The sequence below is a fragment of the Kogia breviceps genome, chromosome 10 (assembly GCF_026419965.1).
Source record: "Kogia breviceps isolate mKogBre1 chromosome 10, mKogBre1 haplotype 1, whole genome shotgun sequence".
NCBI classification, from domain to species: Eukaryota; Metazoa; Chordata; class Mammalia; order Artiodactyla; family Physeteridae; genus Kogia; species Kogia breviceps.
Genome location: NC_081319.1, coordinates 38,589,039 through 38,610,600, shown reverse-complemented (window position 1 = coordinate 38,610,600; position 21,562 = coordinate 38,589,039). Strand labels below are relative to the sequence as shown.

The window sequence follows — 21,562 nt, the reverse complement described above, 5'->3', positions numbered from 1 at the left end:
TGGCAGACTTTAAAATGTCCATCGGAGGTCGGGGCTGTCGCCTCCTCCTGGAGAACAGGATCAGAAAGACTGAAATGTCCCCCTAGAAATGCTGTTGCCTCCACCCCACCTTTGTCCAGCCATGGGGTTGCAGCCACTGTCCAGGGGTGACAGGCCATAAGATCATGGCCACTTATGTTCCCAGAAGTCAGCTGGCATCACTATCTGCAGGAGGATACCTCCTAGAAGATCAGAGAAGGATGGATAAGTCTTGGATGATTAGAGAAGGTACCCCAGCTGAGGGAGACAGCCTGGGCAAAGGTGTTGAGGTGGCAATAAACCTTTTTTTAAACTGCAGCCTAGAGAGAGAAGGTGCCAACGCCGCTTTAAGACTAAGAAAGCCGCAGTCCAGAGAGCCTCCGGGGCTCTGTGGATCCTGAAACAAGTTTACTGGGTTCATTAACTTTAACAAGTGGCGAAGACACGCCTCCTCTGCTCTGCTCGCCCAACTCAGAGGACTGGTTCCTGCTCGGCCCCTGAGGTGCACTGGATCCCCATCCTCAGGCTACGAGATCCGCCCGCCCCCGCCATCGGGCAGCGGAGCTCCAGGCGCCCCGCACCCAATCGGAGCCCGGCCCCGCCTACAGCCCGCCCTGCGCTCAATCCTTCTGGGCTAGGCTCTACCCCTACCGCTATCCCTTGGCGTGGCTCCGCCTCCAGCCCGAGCCGAGCTTGGGCCGCACCTAACTTCGCCTTCGCCAATCACCAGCCCCGAATCTCCTATGGCCCCACCTCCGGCCCCGCCCCGGCCCAGTCCCGGGCCTGACTCGCTCCGGCCCCACCCCCTGCCCGCCCTGCGGTCGGTGCGCGGCGGCCTGGAAGGCACCGCCCGCAGACGCTCGGAACTGCCGACCTGGGAGCTACGCGTAGAGGGCCAGCGGCGGGAGCGGAGTGGGTCGGGCGGGGCCGAGCTGGGCCGGGGCCGTGTGGGGGCCGGGCAGCGGCCGGGCCGGCGGACGGCGGGATGGGCTGCACCGTGAGCGCCGAGGACAAGGCGGCGGCCGAGCGCTCCAAGATGATCGACAAGAACCTGCGGGAAGACGGAGAAAAGGCGGCGCGGGAGGTGAAGTTGCTGCTGTTGGGTGAGGCCGCACCCTGCGCTGGGACCCCCGATTCCCCGCCCAATCCCCGACTTTGACCTGAGGACTAGGGCTTCGAACTCTCAGACTCGGCCTGGACCCCCACACCTGGACTTGAGCCCCCCAAACCTGCCTGGCAAGGACATACAAATAATGGATCAAAACTCTGTGTTGGCCTAGACCTCTGATCCATAGCCCAGACTCTTAGATCACATCCTCAACTCATCCCAGACCCCAGACCCCCAAATCCAGCCACCAGTGCCCCAACACTCGCTGCCCAGAACTCTGCTTCACCATCCACCCTTGCTGACCAAACCCACAGATCCTCAGAGCCCCTGCCTGTCCTTCCATACTTCCCTAGACTTTACCCAACCCCCCAGAATCCCACTCGGCCCCCACCTTCAGGCACCACCTGTTCCCTCACCTGCTCCCCCTATTCCTATTGGGCATGAGTATCTCCAGGGCCCCTCCCAGGCCCCCAGTCACTTCCTCCTTCCCCCTCTGTTCCCCATCCCTACTCTGGACCCTATATCCTCCACCTGTGCACCTGGACCCCAAAGGACCTCTCAGTGGGATGACTGCTTATGAGCTCTCTCTCCAGCCAGAACCCCCAAATCTTTAGAGACCCCTGCTCCCTGCATCTGGCCCACCAGCTCCCTCTCTGCACACATCTCTCCTCAAACCCTCTGCTCCCCTGCTCTTAAGTCCTCTCCCACACTCTGGCCTTCTCCAGGTTCCCCCACCCCTCCTACACCAGGTGGGCCGGGCTGAGTGGACTGGCCGCAGACCCCTGAGGGGCTGGACTGAGGCTCCACTGGTCATGTTGGGGGAGGGGACCTGGCCTCAAGCTTCCCGGGGAGTTCTGCTGGCTATCTGTTTCCCAGTTTCTAAACCCTGTCTGGGCCAGTGAGGGGGGCATCTGGGAGTAGGAGGGAGTGTGGAGGAGTTTGGGTTGCGTCGCCTCCAAGGCCAGGGAAGATGGTGGCTGCTTGAGGGGTGGGGGGAAGTGGAAGTGGTGAGACAGCCGACATATTGCTGCCCCCGGCGGGCGGGCCAAAAGAGATCTGCTAATGGGTGCTAGTCTTCCCGCACCCTTTCTGGGCCCAAAGGCCTGGGACATGGCCTCCGGGGGTAGGTGGGCCTGTCGGATCTTGAGGCCCTGTGAGGGGGGAGTGGTGGACCAGCTGGTCGAGTAGTTCGGGGCCTGCTGGGGGTGGGCATCTGAAGTGGATTTCTGCAAAGGCTGCGGGCCTGGTAGTTGTCCCAGTCCAGCCTCCCCTTGGGAGCAGGTGTGGTGCCCAGTGGCGGCCTGATTTGTGGGGGTTTCAGGCATGGGGGTGAGGGAGGTCTTCGCGGCAGCGTTGGAGGCTGGACCTGTATGTGGGGGGTGTGTGGCCCCTCAGCTCTAGAGCCGCGTGCTGTCCCCAGGCTGTGAAAAGCGGGGCTTTTCATGCTGAGCGTATGGCCGAGGGACAGCGTGTCTTCCATCCTGGGCCCATCTGTTGACTGTCCCTGGGGGCCTGGCCTCAGGGGCACAGCCCCGGAGGTTTCAAAATGGCATCCGCTCCTCTGCCACTGCGGGGAGGAAGAGAAGGGGCGGGAAGGGGCGGCGGCCCAGCCTCCTGGGCTGTTTTGCGTTGGGCGCTTGCCTCTTCCTGTCTTTGCTGCGAGTGCGGCAGCGGCAGCGAGTGGGTGGCGACGCGGCGGAATGCCCATCGCTGCTGCCGGCTGGGCCTGGGGAGGGTGCTTCCGGTACTGGTGCCTCCCAGTGCCGGGCCAGGGGGTCTCTAGCCAGCCCCTTCCCAGGCCGGTTGCAGTTATGGCAGTGCCTGAGAAGATGTGGGACTGGACCATGGGGCTCCTGGCCTCCTTGCTCCTTGGAGCCCGGCTCAGGTTTTAGGCCTGGCCACCCCTCCCATGCTGGGCCGGCAGCAACCAGGGGTGCAGGGTCCCCTAGAAATGCTCAGCATTTTATAGACTGGGGAGTCCATCTCAGCATTCTGCCCTTCTGGCCTTTGCTTCCTCTGTGAAATGGGCTTCCTGGGTTTGGGCCAGAGGAGTGCTGTGCCCAGGATCGGGGGAACGGGGACCTCGTGGAGGTTCCTGTTGGGAGTGGGGGGGTGGTTAAGACCCTGCAGAGGATGCACTGTAAGGGGCTGGGAGACCAAACTTTGCCTGAAATTGAGCACTCAATCTGCCAGGACTGCCTGGAGGAGAATCCTGGCTGGCCATCCCTTTCCTGTCCAGGTATAAGGAGGTGATGGGAGCCTAGCTGAGGCAGCTTCAGAGAGCTGGGTGCCTGTCCCACGTAGCGGAAAGACTCTGTCCAGGCAACAGAACTCAGGCTGGGCAATTGCCAGCCTTGCCTCCCAGCCAGAACCACGCCTGCTGCCCCACCCTCATACTGGCTCCTTCCCATCCTGGGTTGCCCCGCCAGCAAGCGGGCATAGTCACTGTCACCATCACCGGGGCAAAGGCAGATGTGAGAGGGTTTTTTCTTGCAGCTTAGTAGGGGGAGCAGAGTTGCTGATACCAGACCTAGTTCAGCGATACCCCTGCCTCCACCCAGTTCAACTTGACTGACCAGCTATCCCCAGGTAGAATTTGGGGCCCCAGGCTGGGCACTTAGGGGAAAGTAGACCAGAGTGTGTGTGTTTAGAGAGTGACTTTGATTTGTTTGGGCTCGTGTGGGCAGTCTACAGAGAAAGGAGAGACAGTGCCCATCACTGGCCCCAGGAAGGCTTCAGGGTATAAATACAGCAGTTCTTTCTTGCCCCTGGGACTTTGTATCTGTTCCCTTCACTTGATGTACTTTTCCGCTGTTTCACTACTACTTGATCGTTCTTCAAGACTCTGCTCAGGGATCGCCTCCCAGGATCCTTCTTTGACAGACCCCCTTCTCCAAGGCTCCTCTGCGCCCCCCCACCCCCCAGCGCTATCCCCATCATAGCGTGGTATTTGTGCTTGTCACAGCTGCCCTCCCTTGCAACAGCGGCAGGGCTGCGTCCTGTTCATTTCTGAGCCTTCTGTGCCAGCATGGAGCCTGATACCTATTGGGTGCTTCTTGTCTGTTTGTTGAATGAAAGAAGTGCTACTCATGTGAACTTGGTCTTGGGGATGGGTAGATGAAGGAGCAAGATGGCAGTCACTGAGCCATCACCTGCCATATCATGAGCAGGTGGCAAGGGCTCAGTGTAGGGCCAGTGACCAGGACTGGGGGGTGGGGAGACTAAGGGAAAAGTTCTTCAGGCTGTTTCCTCCTGGTCTCATCAGGCTATGCTGGCACCTCAGAGACAGCCCTTATCCCACTCCATGCAGATCTCTTGCTGATGAGTGTGCAGCCTGTCACAGGGCACAGCACACAGTAGGGACTCCAACTGTTCGTATGGGAGACTGGCTTTACATTCTTCCTTTCAGCTCAGGCTGTTTGGGGACTGTTGCAGGCCCGCTGTCTCTGCCACTTCAGTAGAGCCTGTCTAGCTCTTAGGGCTGGAGCTGCCCCATAGTCATGTGGCTCAGACCAGAGTAATGTTGCAGGAGTTCTTGGCCTGGCCAGAGTGGAGAGTGCACATACAGGGGCTCAATTAGGTTTATCAAATGAAAATGAAGAGAGTTTTGTGACCTTTGTCCTGTCTGTGTCTCTCACAAGGGGCCTGGCACACTGTAGGTGCCTATTCAGTGTGTATGGAAAGAGTGAAACTATCGTGAACATCCGTGAACAGGGATAAATAATTCTGGGGCTGCTGCTTGGGGCTTGGTGTAGCTGGAGTTAGTGGGAAGGGCTAGCCCAGGATGCTGGCTGGCTGGGTAATGGGTAGAGTCTAATGATGCCTATGAATGCAGGGGGCTTGCTTCCTGGAGAAGGGGTCCTCTGGGTGGCCTTGAAAAATTAGCAACATTTGCCAGGGTCAGGCATTGGGGTCAGAGGGACCAACTCGGTTCCCAAGCCTTTGGGTGGGTGTTTCCTGGCCTGTGGGGAGGAGGGCTCACCCGCCTTAGACTGGCTCTTGGGGTCACACAGACCTAGGTTCAAATCCCAGCTCCACCTAGTGTACTGGCTGAGAAACCCAGTGACAGGTGAAATCCTAGTAGGTGACCTGCTCTCCATCCATAACCTGGGACGCGGTGCCTGCCTACAGCCACAGGTGTTGTGAGAACAGTACACCAAAGTCTGGGGGTGTGAAAACAGGTGGGGGACCCTCTGCTGACTCCTGCAGAGCTGAGAGTTTGGTGGGGAGGGATCTCCCCAGCCTGGAGGCTGCCTGGCCGCAGTATGGAGCCCCTGGGAACCCCCTCCCTTTCCCTTAGGCAGCTGCTCACAGCAAGTGGGAGACTGAGGCTTGCAGACATTGGGTGCCGTCTGGAGTGACACACTGGCCTGGGGACCTTAGGCCCAACCTCTGGGGACTGAGCCACCTTCCTGGGGGTCTAGGGTTGGGGGTGTGGCAGGGCCCTGGGTACCACGTGGGCTGGTACCCAGGCCAGCCTCCAGCCTCCCTATTCTCCCCATAGCCTTCACCATCCCACCATCCCGCTATCCTGCTATCCCGCCGTCTGGCTGGAGCTCATTAGCACTTGAATGGGGGGCGGGGCAGCTTGGGCCTCTGAGTCTCTTCTTCCCACCCCTCCCCCAGGCTAAGCCAGGCTTTGTCTTCCTGAGTCGGTAGTGCAGTGCTGGGGCTCCCAAGTTAGGGAGTGAGTAGGGGTCTAAGCCATTTCTGACCCCCTCTGCCTGGGTCCTGCTCAGGCCCCCTGGGCTCAGCCCCTGCCCATGACTCCATTGTTGGTGCAGCCAACATGAAAAGTTGTACCTCTAGGATAGGAATGAAACTGGGTCCTTCAAGTGATACCCCTGAGCTGGGAGACTGGCTGAATAAGGGCGGTTTTGCAAAGGAAGTGACACTGGAGCTCAGCTGAGGGTATCCCAGGAGGGTTGGGGGTTGGAGAACCCCAGACAGAGGTCAGAGCGGGTGGTAAGGGCAGAGGGAATGCCTGCCACCGTGGCCGGAGGTGGAAGTCGAGCCAGTTGGGGAGCTCAGGCTTCCATGCCAGGCCCTGAGGCAGCGTTAAGCCACCCACTATGCTTGACTTGGAGCCTAGGCTACCAGATGGGGACTGGCATGGTCAAGGACCTCTTTGGGTTGGCCCAGGGTTGGCCCTGGGCTGGCCTGAGCTGCAGGGTCACTGGGTAACATCATCGATACCCAGGCCTGCAAACGTCGCCCAGTTGCCCAGCAAGTGACAGCAGGTAGCGCTGGGTGTGGGGCCTGATGGGATCCCAGTGAGGTCCCTAGGCTCCAGCAGAGCAGGGGCTGGCACTTGGGACAGCTTGGGCCAGAGGCAGGCACACTGGTCCTGTACACCCTGCCCTCGATCTAAGTCCCTAGATGTGTCTCTCTCGGTCTCTATCACTAGAAGCCACCCATTCTTTTGGCAGGAACAGGATGGAGGAAGCTTTGTCCACATAAGCCCTTAGCCTCTGAGGGACCAGGGCCTTGCCTCACCACATCCCCAGCAGAGGATGAGAGAGTCCGACCCAGAGCCTAAGTGCTGTCTCCCCAGCAGGATGGGGGCAGGGTGCAGACCAGCTTCTATCTCACCTTCCCAGTATCTCAGGGCAGGAGTCCTAACCTAAAAGTTCAGTGGGGGAAAGGAGTTAACAGGTTCTGGCCAGGCCACAGCTGATGGGCCTGCCTAAGAATGCCCTGGGGAGGGCAAGGACTAGGCCCTTTGATGGTGGCCCTACTACCTGCTGCTCTCAGGCAGCCCCTCCCTCAGCCACAGGTGCAGGGTGGGGCCCCCTCTGCCCAGCCCCACCCAGCCTCTCTAGCCTGTAGCTCTTGATCTTACTAAACCCCAAACACTCCACCCTCACCCCGATGCTGCTTTTGGGGCTATGATCATCTTGGTGGTTGGAGGAATAATCTCCCCGGAATAACCACACATTCCCTAAACTGGGCTGGACCTTCAGTGTTGGCCTTCTGGGTACACTTCCAAGGCTTGGCAGTAAATGCCAGGCCAGTTTGAGCCAAAGCCTAGAGGTGGGATCATATAAGGCTTGTTGAGAAGGTGTCCTTATGGCTCGGAGGATTCCGGGGTGCCAAGGCTGCTGCAGCCTCAGCATATCCAGAGGGGGTGTTGATGGCAGCACCTACTGTGCCCCGGGCTGGAGGAGGGGCAGTGAAGTCTGCATGGCAGGGCTGGGCCTCTCAGAGAAGTGGTGTCCACACCAGAGGAAAAGGAGGAAGCAGCTGGAGGAGGAGGAGCCCAAAAGGGGAAGAGGCTAGAGAGCCGCTCACACTCTGCACTGGGGTGGGGAGTGTGAGCCAGGTCAACTGGGGGATTTAGAAGGTGAGCCCTACCTGTGCAGGCTCATCTGCCTATCCCTATGGGCGACCCTACTGGTAGTCGCTGGGCTGGAGTCACTCTAGACAGCTTTGTCCCTTGTCCTGTCCCAGCAACCACTGGGCCCAAGATCTCAGAGAAGGTGGCGCCTCTGAGAAGGATTCCAGGCCCCTCCTTTGACCACAGGAAGTGGTGGCTGGGAGAGGGACGCCGGCAGGGGGGCTAGCAGGAAAGCAGAGGGCTGCTCCTATGTTCCCGAGCAGCCATTGCCCTCCAAAGCCGGAAGGCCGGCTGCAGGCCCAGATGAATACCCGGAAATGGAGCAGCAGCCCTGGGATTAGCTCACTCTGGGTTTCCCCTGCCTGGGGGTAGACAGAGGGGCCCTTGATCCAGCCTAAGGATTCCCCTCACCCCACTGCTCACTGGGCCTGGGGGTGCCTTCACTGGGCCTCAGTTTCCCCTCTGGTGATAACAGCAGCTGCTTCTGATTGATGACTATTGTGTGGGGTTGGTCTCATCGTATTTAACCCTGCGAGGCTGGAACTGACATTACATCCATTTCACTGATGCAGAAACGGAGGGTCCAGGACATCGTGTGACTTACCCAATAAGTGGAGACACCGAAATGAGACCCAGGTAGTGACCCTGAGCACCTGCCCCCAACTATTGTCACCCCTCAGGAGCCTGTGCCCAGTTGGCAAGAACTGCTCAGTCAGGATGACAGGCAGATGCTCTGGGTGCTTCTGTGTTCTGCATATGCCTGGGGGGCCTCAATTCTTCTTTTAGGAGATTGAAAGGGGACCATCTGCCCAGGAGGATGGGACCCAAGACTCTGTGTGTGAATCTTTTTCCTGCTTAAAGCCAGAAATCTGCTGTGTGGCCATGGGGTGACCTCGTCCTGATATATCTGGCCCGTGTCCCCTCACAGGAATACTTAGGTCACAGTCAGGCAGCTTAGCGCTTCGCTCTTCCCCTAACATTACGCTTGTGCTTCCCACAACCCCCAGGCTTGGACTGAGACCAGGCCTGAGGAAAGCTCAGAGGCTGTCAGAGTCCAGCATGGGGGCCCCTGAGCCTGGTCTGAAGATTGGGAGTTGTCCAGATGAGGAGCAGGGAAGAGTGTTTCAGCAGAGGGGGGCCCCACTAAGAGCAAAGCCCCTGTATGGTACTGTGTGGCGACTGATATGTTTGTGGTGTGGGCTGGCTACAGCATGAGACGCGGTGAGGCCGGTCCTCATGCTACTCGGCCTCCAAAATCCAAGTTTTCTTGCCTTGCCTTCCCCCCACGGAGGTTCCCATGGTTTTGCTCTGGGTTGTCAGGCCAGGCCCTAGGGAACTGAGGAGCCTAAAAGCCTTAGGAGAGCTAGAGCAGAAGCCGCAGAAGCATCAAGGCGTCGGTGGGCCATGAGGCCACACACAAAGCTGAGAACATGCATCCTCATGGCCAGTCAAGACTTTGGGGCCCAGAGCGCCTACTCCCCCGTCTTTCTCACTGTGTGACCTCAGGCTGTCCTCTCCTCTCTCTGTGCCCAGTGCTGGGACCTGTGATGTCTTGATTCTCAGCACGGTCCATGGCTTGTGAGTACATAGGCAAACTGCCCGCTTGGGCTGGACAGTTTGGGGTGGGTGTGAGGACCCAAGGGAGGCTGCTCGGGACAGGCGTTGGGCTTGGCACACTCCCCTGAGGGGTACATTTCATAGATGGGGACACTGAGGCCCAGGCGTGGGCATCTCACCCAGGGTCTACCATAGTGAATCAGGAAGAAGGGTAGGGGTTATTCAGGTTCTTTGAAAACAGCAAAGCGATTCCTTAAATGAAGAAGCCTCAAGAAGAGGGGTGTGCCAATGGCCTGGCTCCTTGTATGACCTGGGCCCTATCCAGCACCGCCTGGCTCCTGTGGAGGGTGAGACCTGTAGCCTGAGTGGTCAACAGTGCACAGGTCTCAGGGTGTCCTCTCCTCCAGGGTGGCCTTCCTTACGCGGTGCCTCAGTTTCCCTCTGTACAGTGGGCAGGGCCCCACTGAAGGAGACACAGCCCTGCCCTGGAAAGTCCTCTCCATGTCTGGCAGAACCCGAGGCCTGTTTCCCTTGCACAGAGAGCTCTGACTTGGCAGTAGCAGGCCAGGCCCTGGTTGTTGGTGCTTCCCTGAGGGGCATCATGAAGCCGTGGGCTTCCCAGTGGCAGAGACTGGAGGGAGGGAGGTTCCGGGTTTGTTGGGGTACCTGGAGGAAGCCAAGGCCACGCACGTGGGCGGGGGTGTCACAGGGTCCATCCAAGACCCACTGCCCGGCCCCTCACAGTGTCAGACCCCAGCTGAGCCTCCTTGGAGGTTGTGAGGGGCCAAAGAGCAGCACCTGGAGGAAGGAAGAGACGCCAGGGGCGGGGCTTGGAGGGCCTTTGTCTGGCGGGGCCCTCTGCCCCTCCCTGCCGTCTCCATTGTTCCCTGGCGTGCCGCGTCTCTGCGGCCGAGGGCTTCCCAGGCTCGGGAGGGGGCCGTGGCTGCGGCACCTCCCCCAGCTGCCCCTAGCCGCGGCTGCTTTCCAGAAACCAACGCTCCTCTGCGCCGCCCAACCCCCACCTCCTCCACCGGGCCTCTGGCTGACGGGCTCCCCCTGGTGGTGGCGGGGCGAGACCCTAAGGCTAAAGGGGAGGGGCGGGAGCTATGGGGCCCCAGAACCGCAGGCTGCGCTGGAGACGTGGCACCTTCCAGGGATGACCGTGGAAGGTGGTGCCAGGGCTGCCTTCGGGGTGGGCTTCCCAGGGCTCACCCCTACCTTCCCCCAGTGCCCCCCCCCCCCCCCCCCCGCCTAGGCCAGTGGAGGGGGTTGGGAAGGGGGCGGTGGGGGCGAGGGGGCGGGCCCGTGCTGTGGGTTTGAGCTGGGCTGCTGCCCGTCTACCCTGTGGTCCCAGCCACTGCCGCTTCTGAGAATCTCTGCCCTCAGGCCTGCCACGTCAGTTGGCTGCTCTCCCAAGCCCCACATGTTCCAAGGGAGCCCACCAGCACAAAAGCCTCTGCAGGGAGGCCTGTTACCCAGCCTGCCCAGCCTTCTGGGTGAGGAGAGCCAGTGAGCAGTGTCTGCCGTGAGGCTGCTGGGCGGGAAGGAGTACCCCGCTGTGGAGAAGTGCCGGGTTGTGAAGGGAAGTGACAACTAAGCAAAAGGCCAGCAAAGGAGTGAGTGGCTCTGACTCTGGTCCCAGGTGACACAAGTCCCGCCAGGGAACCACCACTGCTGAGTCAGCCTCTTAGCCACTGGTCATTGCCCTTTGTCTGAAAGCCTCAGAAACTCACCTTCAAAATGAGATGGTCACAGCAGGCCCCTCTGCAGGCTGCGGTTGCAGTGACCTATGCAGCGTGGTCACTGTGGGTTGCAGGAAATGAGAGGTTTGGGGAAATCTGTCATCTTCCAAAGGGTAAAAGAAATAGTGATAATAACTTTGATCTGAATGCTCACCGTGTGCCGGGCACTCACCCGTCTCCTCGGACGAGATAATGGTGGTATCCTGTTTCATAGATGAGGTGCCAGAGTAAGGGCAGGATAGGGCTGCAGCTCTTGGAGATCTCAGGGAGAATCGGGGTGGACACCAGGGCTCTGGCAAGTCTGGACCTCCCTCTGGGAGGGGATCTGAAAGTGAGAGATGGGCCTGCTGGCCACTCGAGGCTTCACAGCTTCTGCAGAAGGGAAAGTGGGGCCAGAGAGGAAAGCGGCATGTCAGGGCCTCCCTGCAGGACAAAGTCTAGTCTGGGAGGTAGAGGGTTCAAGATAGATGACAGCAGAGACCTGATGTTGGGGCTTGGGATCAGCATCAAGCCATTGGACCAGTGGCCCTGTCTCTGCTGCAGAGGCCCTGCCGGCCTTGTTCAGGCAGGTGGAGCCGTTGTTTCTCCCTTCCCCCATCTGTTGCCTCCTCCGTTGGGGCCCAGCGCTCCCAGAGTGGAAGCAGATGTTCTAATGCAGAGCAGCCGCTGTCGCCCAGCACATCTCATCAATTACTGCCTGCCCGCTGGGGGCCCAGCAGCTGCGCCCTGGGGCAAGGGCTGCAGAGGTTTCTTCCTTGGTGGGAAGAGGTATGGCCCAGTGGGAACACTGAGGGCACCCCAGGGATCCTCTGTGGGTCCGTCTGGTCTCAGCTGGAGAAGGAACGCCTGGTGGGCCCGCTGTGGATAGGAGACTCCTGGCACCTTCTCCTGGCTGAGTTCCCCCCACCCAGCACCTTTGCAGCAATCCGGATCCAGCTAGTGAAGCCCACTTCTCCGAAGGGAAGGTGCAGGGCTGGGTGGGGAGAACTGGGTGCCCAGGATTAGCAAGGTACAAGCAAAGTCCGCTCCAGGTACCAGCCTGTCTAACAGGGGAACATCATCAGGCCCCGATGGAAAAGAAGTTCCTGGGGCATCTAGCTTGTGGGCTGCCCGAGAACCAGGTTGTCCACCTGGATATCATGCTGTGGCCCCACCCACCTCTGTCCCCTGATCTGCTGCAGCTGCTCCTGGGCCATGCCTCTGATTCTGTCCTGGTGTTCTCCCCTGCTTTCTGCTTTGCTGCCAGCACCACACCCTTGTCCTGCCACTTAACTCTTTCCCTCTTGAGTCACAGCTGCTGGAAGAACAACAGGACTGCTTTGAGTCCAGGGATGGGGGCTCCATGACCTTGGTTTGTCCACCTGTCAAACGGGAGTTCTGCAATGACCCCTGATGGAGGCAGAGAATGTCCTCCTAACTTTTTAAAGGGAGAGGAGGGGAGACTGAGGCTCGAAGGGGACAGGGAAGGGAACGTCAGTGTCTGCCAGGTCTGCCGCAGCTAGGAAAATCAGATGCAAAGCAAGTTTGTGTTGTCATCCCCATCTCTGGACAGGGCCATGGAGTGGCCCACACCCTTTACCAAGAGAGTAATCAAAGGGCCAGACAAGGAGATTGGTGCCTCAGGTGGACGGTGGTCCCAAAGTCACCCTCACCTGTGGTCCCCTATGCCCTGGAGATCTACCCGCTCTGAATCTCAGTTCTCCTGGCTGGGGACGGCATGATCGATCTGACCCATCACTTTGTATCCTTGGCCTCCACTCTTGCATTGGCTGAGATTTGTGGCTCCTGGGTCTTCCTTTGCTCCAGGATGTCCTTCCTCCTGCTCTGTGGGAGCAAGTGACTAGGTGGGAAGGACAGCCAGGAGGTCACCTGGCCCTCGTGGTTAGCCAGTCCAGTGCTGTCCTCCCTGCCCCATGGATATTCTGGGCCCTGGGGAAAGGGCCTCAGTGATTAGGCATCACCATCAGGCCTTCCCAGGCCTTCTCCCCATGTCCCCACTCTGCAGGTGGGAAGTGTTAGTGTGAGGGGTCCTAGCTGTTCCCCTGCCATGCACAGCCCAAGGGAAAGGGAGGGATGCTGCCATTGACCAGAGCCCACACCCAGGGGAATGCACTGGGACTGGGGCCTCTAGTGCCCAGGGGCTGGACCGATAGAGGGGCTCGTGCCCCAGCCTGCCCAGAGCCTGCCCATTTGTGCCACCCTCAGAGCTCTCCTATCCTGGGAAGCAGGCCTGGGACAGTCAAGCCCAGTGATTCCAGGCAGCTGGTGGCGTTTGTGAGGCCTTCTCAGGGAGGCCCCTGGGTGTGGACATGCCCAGGCTCACAGCTGTGAAGGCCGCAGCTGCACCTCAGTTTCCTCCTGGTCAATGTGGATCTGGGGTGGGAGGTAGGGGGGATGCAGGCAGGGGCCTCAGCATAGTCTGCTGCTTCTCGGAGGGCACTGCAGAGACTCAGACCTGTGTCTGCCTGGGAAGTAAACCCAGTGGCAAGGACTATGTGGCCCAGCCACAGTACCAGGCATGCAGCACCGCAGAGTGGGCCACCTGCAGAGGGGCTATAACCGTGTGACAGCAGCCTCTCTCAGTTTCCGTTTTTTTTTTTAATTTTTAAAAATTTTTAAATTTTATTTTTTGGCCACGACCTGCGGCTTGTGGGATCTTAGTTCTCCGACCACGGTTAGAACCCGTGCCCCCTGCATTGGAAGCACGGGTCTTAACCACTGGCCTGCCAGGGAAGTCCCTCAGTTTCCTCATTTGCGAGGTGGGGGTGAGAGTAGAGCTACCCCCCGCTCCACCCCGCGCGCGCTTGTTGTGAGGTTACTTAGTGGGCATGATAGGCGTAGAATAGCATCTGACACGTAGGGGGCACTATTCATAGCTCAGCCGTGATCATCATTGCTGATGTTATTGCTGCTCATGGTAGTTTGTGTGTTAGCCCCTTCATCCTCTGAGGTTGTCTTAACCAACCCTGAGGGATATGGGGGCCAGAGTCCTCAAGTGTGACTTCCCCACAGACCCCACCACACACCCTGCTGAGCTGCTCACAGGGACAGCCCCGCCACGGTGATCAGGAGGGTTGGGACACACGTAGGTGGGACATGGGGCAGGTGTGCCCAGCAAAGAGAACTGCATGGGCAAAGGCCTGGAGTTGGCAAGAGGAGATACCTGGCAGTGACGGGCAGAGCAAACAGTCTGGGCAAAGGCTGGGAGGGAAAGCCAGGCCCAGCTGAGGTGCGCTCTACTTGGAGCTCCGGACAGGGAGTGAGCCGCAAAGGGAAGAGGTGAGACCCTGCCTCCACCCCCTCCATCCCCCAGCCAGGAGTTGAGTGGTCTCACACTTCCCTGCAGACTCCCTGGGGAGTGCAGATTTCTGGGCTGCACCCCTCAAGATCTGGCTGTGTGTCTGGAATGGGGCCTGGGAATCTGCTTTTTAAAAGACAAAAACAAACAAAAAAACACCTTCCCAAGGCATCGTCCTGCAGCATCTGAGCCACATTTTGAGAAGGGCTGGGCAGGCCAGGCATCATCGTCGTACATGTCTCCCTGCCTTTCTGAATCCTGGCTACATGATCTTGGGCCAAGACTTTAAGTTTCTGAGCCTCAGTGCCCTTGTGTGTAAAATGGGAGTAATGGTACCTATCTCTGGGGATGCTATGACAGTCACAAGAGAGAGTGCCAGCAAATCCCTCAGCAATGGCCAAAGAGAAGTACAGGATGGGACTCTGCCAGGGAAACATCTTGAGTCAGTACAGGTAGGGGTGTGTGTGTGTGTGTGTGGGGGGGGGGGTGTGTGTGTGTGGGTGGGGTGTGTATGTGTGTAGGGTGTATGTGTAGGTGGTGTGTGTGTGTGTGTGTGTGAGTGACGCTGGGCCTTGGGCCATGTCTGGGAGGCAGGGGTATGACACCATGCCCGGATCCAGGCCCCTTGGCAGCTGCGGCTCAGAGTGGAGGGGGAGAGGGCTGCTGCCCCGCTGGAGTGAGCAGGGCTCCTCTGCTAGCTGTGCCTAGGTGCCATGTTGGGGACCACTAGCCGCAGAGTGGCAAGCCTGCACGTGTGAGGATGACAGTGTGACTCCTGAGCCTCAAGTCTCCAGCTGAAGCCCCTGAACTCAACCAGGGCAGTGGGGAGCCATGGTGGGCAATGGACCTTGTGGGAAGCGAAGGCCTGGAGTGAGTCCACCATGGGATCCAGGTGGCCGAGGTTGCCTTCACCCCTGTGGCCCTGCCCTGGTAGCTCTGCTGCCCACCAGGCCCAACTGCCTCCATCTGACTGCAGTTGATGGGGAGGGTGAGTTCTGCCTCCAGGCCACGTGGCTGGCTTACCTATGTAACCCCACTGGGCCTGCTCCCTGACCAACTGTGCCCTTTGTTCCAGGTGCTGGGGAGTCAGGGAAGAGCACCATTGTCAAGCAGATGAAGTAAGTGCTGTGTGCGGGAGGCAGCCTCCAAACCTTGATTTCCCCTCTTCCTGTGGGCCTGTACTGGGTCCAGTATACCCAGCCCAAGTATAGGCCCAGCCGTGTTAGCCAGGTCCAGGACCTTCCCAGAGGCAGCATCCATCCTTAGGTCCCAGTGGTTTAGAGGCAGTTCCTCCTTTCTTTTTAAAAAAATTTATTGTATTATATTTATTATATATATAAAATATTATATTTTATTTTTGGCTGCATTGGGTCTCCGTTGCTACGCACGGGCTTTCTCTAGTTGTGGTGAGTGGGGGCCACTCTTCATTGCGGTGCACGGGCTACTCATTGCGGTGGCTTCTTTTGTTGCTGAATACAGGCTCTAGGCGACGTGGGCTTCAGTAGTTGTGGCACGCGGGCTCAGTAGTTGTGGTGCACGGGCTTAGTTGCTCCGCGGCATGTGGGATCTTCCCGGACCAGGGCTCGAACTCATGTCCCCCTGCATTGGCAGGTGGATTCTTAACCACTGTGCCACCAGGGAAGTCCAGTTTCCTCCTTTCTGAAGTAGGTCTCTCCAGGCCCCAGCAGCCCCAGGCAGCCATGTGAGGTCCCTGTGCCCTGTACACTCTAATCCTTGACTCCTGGCTGCCAGGATCATCCATGAGGATGGCTACTCAGAGGAGGAATGCCGGCAGTACCGGGCAGTTGTCTACAGCAACACCATCCAGTCCATCATGGCCATTGTTAAAGCCATGGGCAATCTGCAGATTGACTTTGCCGACCCCTCCCGCGCGGTACGTGAACTCCCCAACCCTGCCTCCCTCCCATAAGGCTTCAGGGCAAGTCTTGTCCTGGGGAAGCTGAGAACCCCCCAGTCTGGGCCTCATTCCGGAGGCCTCCCTGCCTCTGACAGGTGGGGTTGGGGGTGTGCTCCTGCGACTAGCTGACCACTCACTGCTGTGCCCAGGACGATGCCAGGCAGCTGTTTGCACTGTCGTGCACGGCTGAGGAGCAGGGCGTGCTCCCTGAGGATCTGTCTGGTGTTATCCGGAGGCTCTGGGCTGACCATGGTGTGCAGGCCTGCTTTGGCCGCTCGCGGGAGTACCAGCTCAACGACTCTGCCGCCTAGTGAGTACTCCAAGGGGCTGGGCTGGGGGTACAATGTGGGGAGACCTGGACTATAGCCTGAACCAGAGGGCCTGAGCACCCTTAAAAAAGATACTGCCAGCCTCTGTTCATGAAGCTGCTGACTGTTAGCCAAGGTCTTGGTGATCTTGGGTCTGGCCTGGTGCAGGGCTGTGGAGGGACATCCAAACAGATGGTGCCACCCAGATAGGCTGCTGGCCCTGTACTCTCATCTCTCCTCTCCTACCTCTGCTTAAGCCACAGTCCCTGTGTCTGAACAGCTTTCCCAGGCCCACTGCCCATCCCATCTTGAGCCCACCCAGAGAGGGGCTGGACCTCTGTGAAGGTGGGTGGGAGGCCGGTCTTGCCTGGCCGTGGCGCCTGAGCCCTGCCCCAGTCGCATGGACAGCCGCCCCACTCTCCCTGCAGGGGCCTGAATGCACTTGTGAATGCACACCCCCCACAGGAGCTGCAGAGTCATAGCCAAACAGTGCGGGAGGACTCCCCAGAGGTCACAGGCTCAGTGCCAGCAGAGCTTTTGGGTCCTGGAGGCAAGGAGGGATGGGTCCTATCAACCACTGCCATCTCAGTGCCCAGGATACTCAAGGAGGGCAGGGTTAGGGCCACCTTCCGGCTACTTACCACTCCATCATCCTCATCCCTGTTCTTCATTCCCCAGACATTAAGTTCCCACCTTGTGCCCAGCACTGTTCTGGGTGTGGGGATTCAGTAGTGAACACGGGCCCTGCCCTCCCTGGCAGGTTTATGCCATGACAAGATCACCCAGAGGTGGGGAGCAGATTGGAAAACTCCAGGGACCAGGCATACTGCAGCCCCTCCTCACAGCAATTCTCCAAGGCTGCTGTGGGGTAGTGGGTCCCTGGGGTGAGCCCACCTGTTGGGGACAAGGGAAAAACTAGTGTGGAACCCACCATGAGGCCTCTGGGCTGGAGGCTCTCAGTAGGGGACAGGGGACAGTTTGCAGATCACAGCACATGCGTCACAGTCCCCCATAGCCCTTCCTGTTTTTCTGTTCTGTCTCTGTGTCTCTGAGGTCATTTCCCTCTGGCCTAGCTGCTGGTGGGAGCCAAGGGCTCGCCCCAGCAGCCCTGCCCCAAGAGCAAGACACTCGTACTGGGCAGTGGCTGGGAGGCCTGGACCCAACCCCCAGGACACAGCAAGGATATTGAGGCAGGCAGCAGAGCTGGTCTCAGGGCTTGGCCGGGGCGGCTCGGATACTAATTAGGAGAGCTGGTAATGAGGAGCCCCTGGGACCCCCGCCAAGCGAGTGTTCATGCCTTCCCCCTGAGGAGCCCAAATTTTACTGGGCAAAGAGCCCACTGGGCCTGGCAGGCCCCAACCTGTCCAGCCCTGCATCAAAGGACATGCCAGGCTGCTCTGTGGCGGGTGCCGTAATTACGCCGATTAGCATCCTGAATCTCTCACTGAAAGACTAATTTGCCCCCTCCCACCGTCCTCACCTGTAGTTCCACCACCCTGGATCTTGTCTGACACAGGCCTGCCTCAGACCTAGGTGCTGGGGCTTAGCTGGCTAGCCACAGAGCTGCCCCTCCTCCCAGGCCCATTCCACAGGCAGGAGGCAGGGGTGCTAGTGCAGGTTTCCTCATCTGAGCAGTGAATGCAGTGCAGGCAAGGGCTATGCCTGGGAAATGAGGGGATGGGAGGGAACGGGGCCCGGTGGCCTCCACTGATCCCCCACCCCCCCATCCCAGCTACCTGAATGACCTGGAGCGCATCGCACAGAGTGACTACATCCCCACGCAGCAGGATGTGCTGCGGACTCGCGTGAAGACCACGGGCATCGTGGAGACGCATTTCACCTTCAAAGACCTACACTTCAAGTGAGCGAGCATGTGGGCAGGGTAATGGGGCAGGAGCTGCCAGCCTTGCGGGTGACAGGGTAGAGATCCTCACTCCAGGGCCTGCCGATGGCTGTTGGGGAAGAGGGCTGGTCCAGGATCCTCAGCCCCACTCTGAAGTTTCTTAAGGCTTTGTGGTTGCCAGCAGCTCACAGCCTCTACTGAACCTGCCCCATGCGGAGGCAGCCTACCCTGCTGACTAGCCTGACCCTGCTGGGCAGACGTGCCCTGGCCTAGAACCCCAGGGGTAAGGTGGGCCAGCGTGGATGATTCCATGGAAGCAGCTGCCATACTCTGAGCAGGCCTCTGTCCTCAGTCGGTCAACCTGTGAAATGGGGCAGGGACCTTCTCCCAGAACTCCCTTCTCTGGAGCTAAGGTGCTGTGTCTGCAGGATGTTTGATGTGGGCGGTCAGAGGTCTGAGCGGAAGAAGTGGATCCACTGCTTTGAGGGCGTCACAGCCATCATCTTCTGCGTAGCTTTAAGCGCCTATGACCTGGTGCTAGCCGAGGACGAGGAGATGGTGAGAGGCCCGGAGGCCACTGGGGGAGGGTGGGGGCAGGGGTGGGGGTGGGGGCGGGTGCTGAAGGCGCTGTCCTGCCCCCAGAACCGCATGCACGAGAGCATGAAGCTGTTTGACAGTATCTGCAACAACAAGTGGTTCACGGACACGTCCATCATCCTCTTCCTCAACAAGAAGGACCTGTTCGAGGAGAAGATCACACACAGCCCCCTGACCATCTGCTTCCCTGAGTATACAGGTGTGGGGTCTGGGCCTCTGGGGAGGAGCTGGTGGTGACCAGGTGGCCCACGGGCGCCCCCCGCTGGACAGAAGGGTAACGGACACACGCAAGGGCTGGTGCCTCACAGGCTTATATATTGATACTTGTGTCTGTACACCCCAGGGCCCTTCTTTTTTTTTTTTTTCAGGGCCCTTCTTAACACACTTAGGCATGTACTCTGTACGTCACTGAGCATCCTCCTTCACACAATCAGATGCCCCTCTTCCCCTCTTTGCACACTCAGACGTGCCTGTGCCCTCTCACAGTTGTCACACGTTATATGCTTGTCAGTTCACACGCATAGAACCTCGCTGTACCTGTGGGACAGGCCTGCCTGCTGCACATGCAGCACGAGTCCTCACCATTTTGTCTCCCACAGGGGCCAACAAGTACGATGAGGCAGCCAGCTACATCCAGAGCAAGTTCGAGGACCTGAACAAGCGCAAGGACACCAAGGAGATCTACACGCACTTCACGTGCGCCACCGACACCAAGAACGTGCAGTTTGTGTTCGATGCTGTCACTGATGTCATCATCAAGAACAACCTGAAGGACTGCGGCCTCTTCTGAGGGGCAGCAGGGCCTGGCAGGATGGTGAGCCAGAGGGGGCCGGGCAGGGAGGAACAAAGTGGGGCCACTGAGCCCAGAGAAGGGACATGGTTGGGGCTGGGGAAGGTCCAGGTGGGGGTGGTGAACTTGGACACCCGCTAGGAGACCAGAGGGCAAGGGGAGGGAGGCACAGGGTGCTGAATAAGGAGGGCGACGGAGTGCAGGGCTTTGAGGAGGTGGCACAGGTAAGCCCTGGGCTCCATTCTGCCCATTGGTCCAGACAGCAGAAATGCCTGGTTGTGTCCTGGGACAGAACTAGAGGGCTGTCTGGATTTTCCCTGGAGAAAGCTCACTTTCTCACCCACCAGGCCACTGGCCTAGCCTGAAGGATCTAGATGGCAGAGGGGGCCCCGCTGCCCCAGCTGCCCGCCACTCAGTATGACCAGCTCTGCACTCATCCCTGCTGTCTTCCCCTCGGACCTATCTGAGGGGCCTTGTCTGAGGCTGGCCCCACCAGCCCTGGGAGAGGTGGGGAGGATTCTGCCAGTGCTACAGACTCCCCTCCCCCACGTAACCCAGCAACACACACTGGCTTCTGGGCGGCCACTGTGTCCCTGGTAACGAGTGGGTGGGGAAAAAGGAGAAGGGTCATTGTCTAGGGAGGCGGGAGGAGAGACACACACTGGCTACCTCCCGACCCATGCCCTGACTGTCCCCCACCTCCAGGGCCACCGCCGACTCTGCTCCCCCCAGCCCCTGAGGAAGATGGGGTCAAGAGGACCACGCTCCCCGCCTGTCCCCCTGGCCGCTTTTCCCCTTCTCTCCTCTCTCTGTTCTTGGCTCCCCCTCTCCCCTCCCTCAGCTCCAGAGACTTGGGGGAAGGGTTGCCACAGGCCTCCCTGTTTGAAGCCTGCCCTTAATCCCAGGTGCAGGGAATGGCCACCATACCCCCTCCTGGCATCTGTTCTGGTTTTAAGTGTTGTCTTGTTCTGTGATGGGGGCGGGGAGCACATGCTGAGTCTCCCAAGGCCTGTGTTTGGAGGGGCACCCACTTCTCCAGCCTGGGACCCCTGGCTTCACCCAGCACCAGCCCCTGACCCAACCCAAGTCCAAATGTTTACAGGGAGCCTCCTGCCCCCACCAACCCCCTCCCCACAAGCCACTCGGAGGCCCCAAAGGAAAAAGCACAAGAAGCGTGAGACGCCACCATTCCTGGAGACCACAGTCCACCGGCTCATTCTTGTAACTTTTTTTTAAAAAAAACAAGAAAGGCAAAGGGGAAAAAAAAAAAAAAAAAGAAAACTGCAAACCTAGAAAGCTTTTTAGAAAAAAAACTATTTAAAATTGTCAGGTCCTGACCAGCACCCACCCAACCCACTTCCCATGATTCCGTGCCTTGAGTGTGTCTGCGTGTTTACACCCTTCCCTCTGCTGGTTGCCCCCTGTGTGGGTGGCGCCCCTGCCCTGCCCTCTACAGAACTGGGTTTCAAGGGCTGTTCCAGACAACTGCCAACATCACTGAGGGCCCCGCCCCAGCGGCCCTGGGCCCTGGCTCCATTAACCTAAATGTAGCTCCTTAGCGCTAACCTAGGAACCGCCGCTGCCTGCTGAGGGGCCATGCCCCTCATGCCCTCACCCCAGGCCCGGGTCCTTCAGCGTTGAACACTTCCTTGCTTTTTTCACATGTTTTATGGAATTGTTCACCTGGTTTGAAATAATAAAATGTAGAAAGAAAAAAATACCAAGAACTGCTCGGCATTCTTCTCTCCAGGGGGCAGAGACCCAGGCTAAGATGTACCAAGGTGATGGCAGTCTGGACCTGAATCCTCACTTGTGGCAGGGCCCTGGGCACTCAGCTCGCAGGTCATACTCGGGCCCAGTACTCATCACTTTAGTTTTCCCCCTTGGACTAGTCATCTTACATGTTGGGGTCTCTATGTCACCCCCTCTTCCCTCAGTACCTCTGCAGTCTTGGGTCTGGGGCAGCCTTCTGGAACAGTGGGGCAGATTTCTTAAGGAGCTCTTCTTCTTAGGGATTCTTCCACATTGGGAGCAGGAGGAGTGTCC

General features: G+C 58.9%; 1 protein-coding gene across 1 annotated transcript; it reads left to right on the top strand.

The window, feature by feature from the left end:
• Window positions 1-846: 846 nt before the first annotated feature.
• On the top strand, window positions 847-20,797 carry GNAI2 (G protein subunit alpha i2). The gene is made up of 9 exons (XM_059076844.2): window positions 847-1,121; window positions 15,136-15,178; window positions 15,813-15,954; window positions 16,128-16,288; window positions 18,019-18,147; window positions 18,558-18,687; window positions 18,772-18,925; window positions 19,326-19,540; window positions 20,222-20,797. Exons 1-8 carry the CDS (start codon window positions 1,004-1,006, stop codon window positions 19,514-19,516), a joined length of 1,068 nt encoding a protein of 355 aa, XP_058932827.1. The 5' UTR covers window positions 847-1,003; the 3' UTR covers window positions 19,517-19,540; window positions 20,222-20,797.
• The last annotated feature ends 765 nt before the right edge of the window (window positions 20,798-21,562 follow it).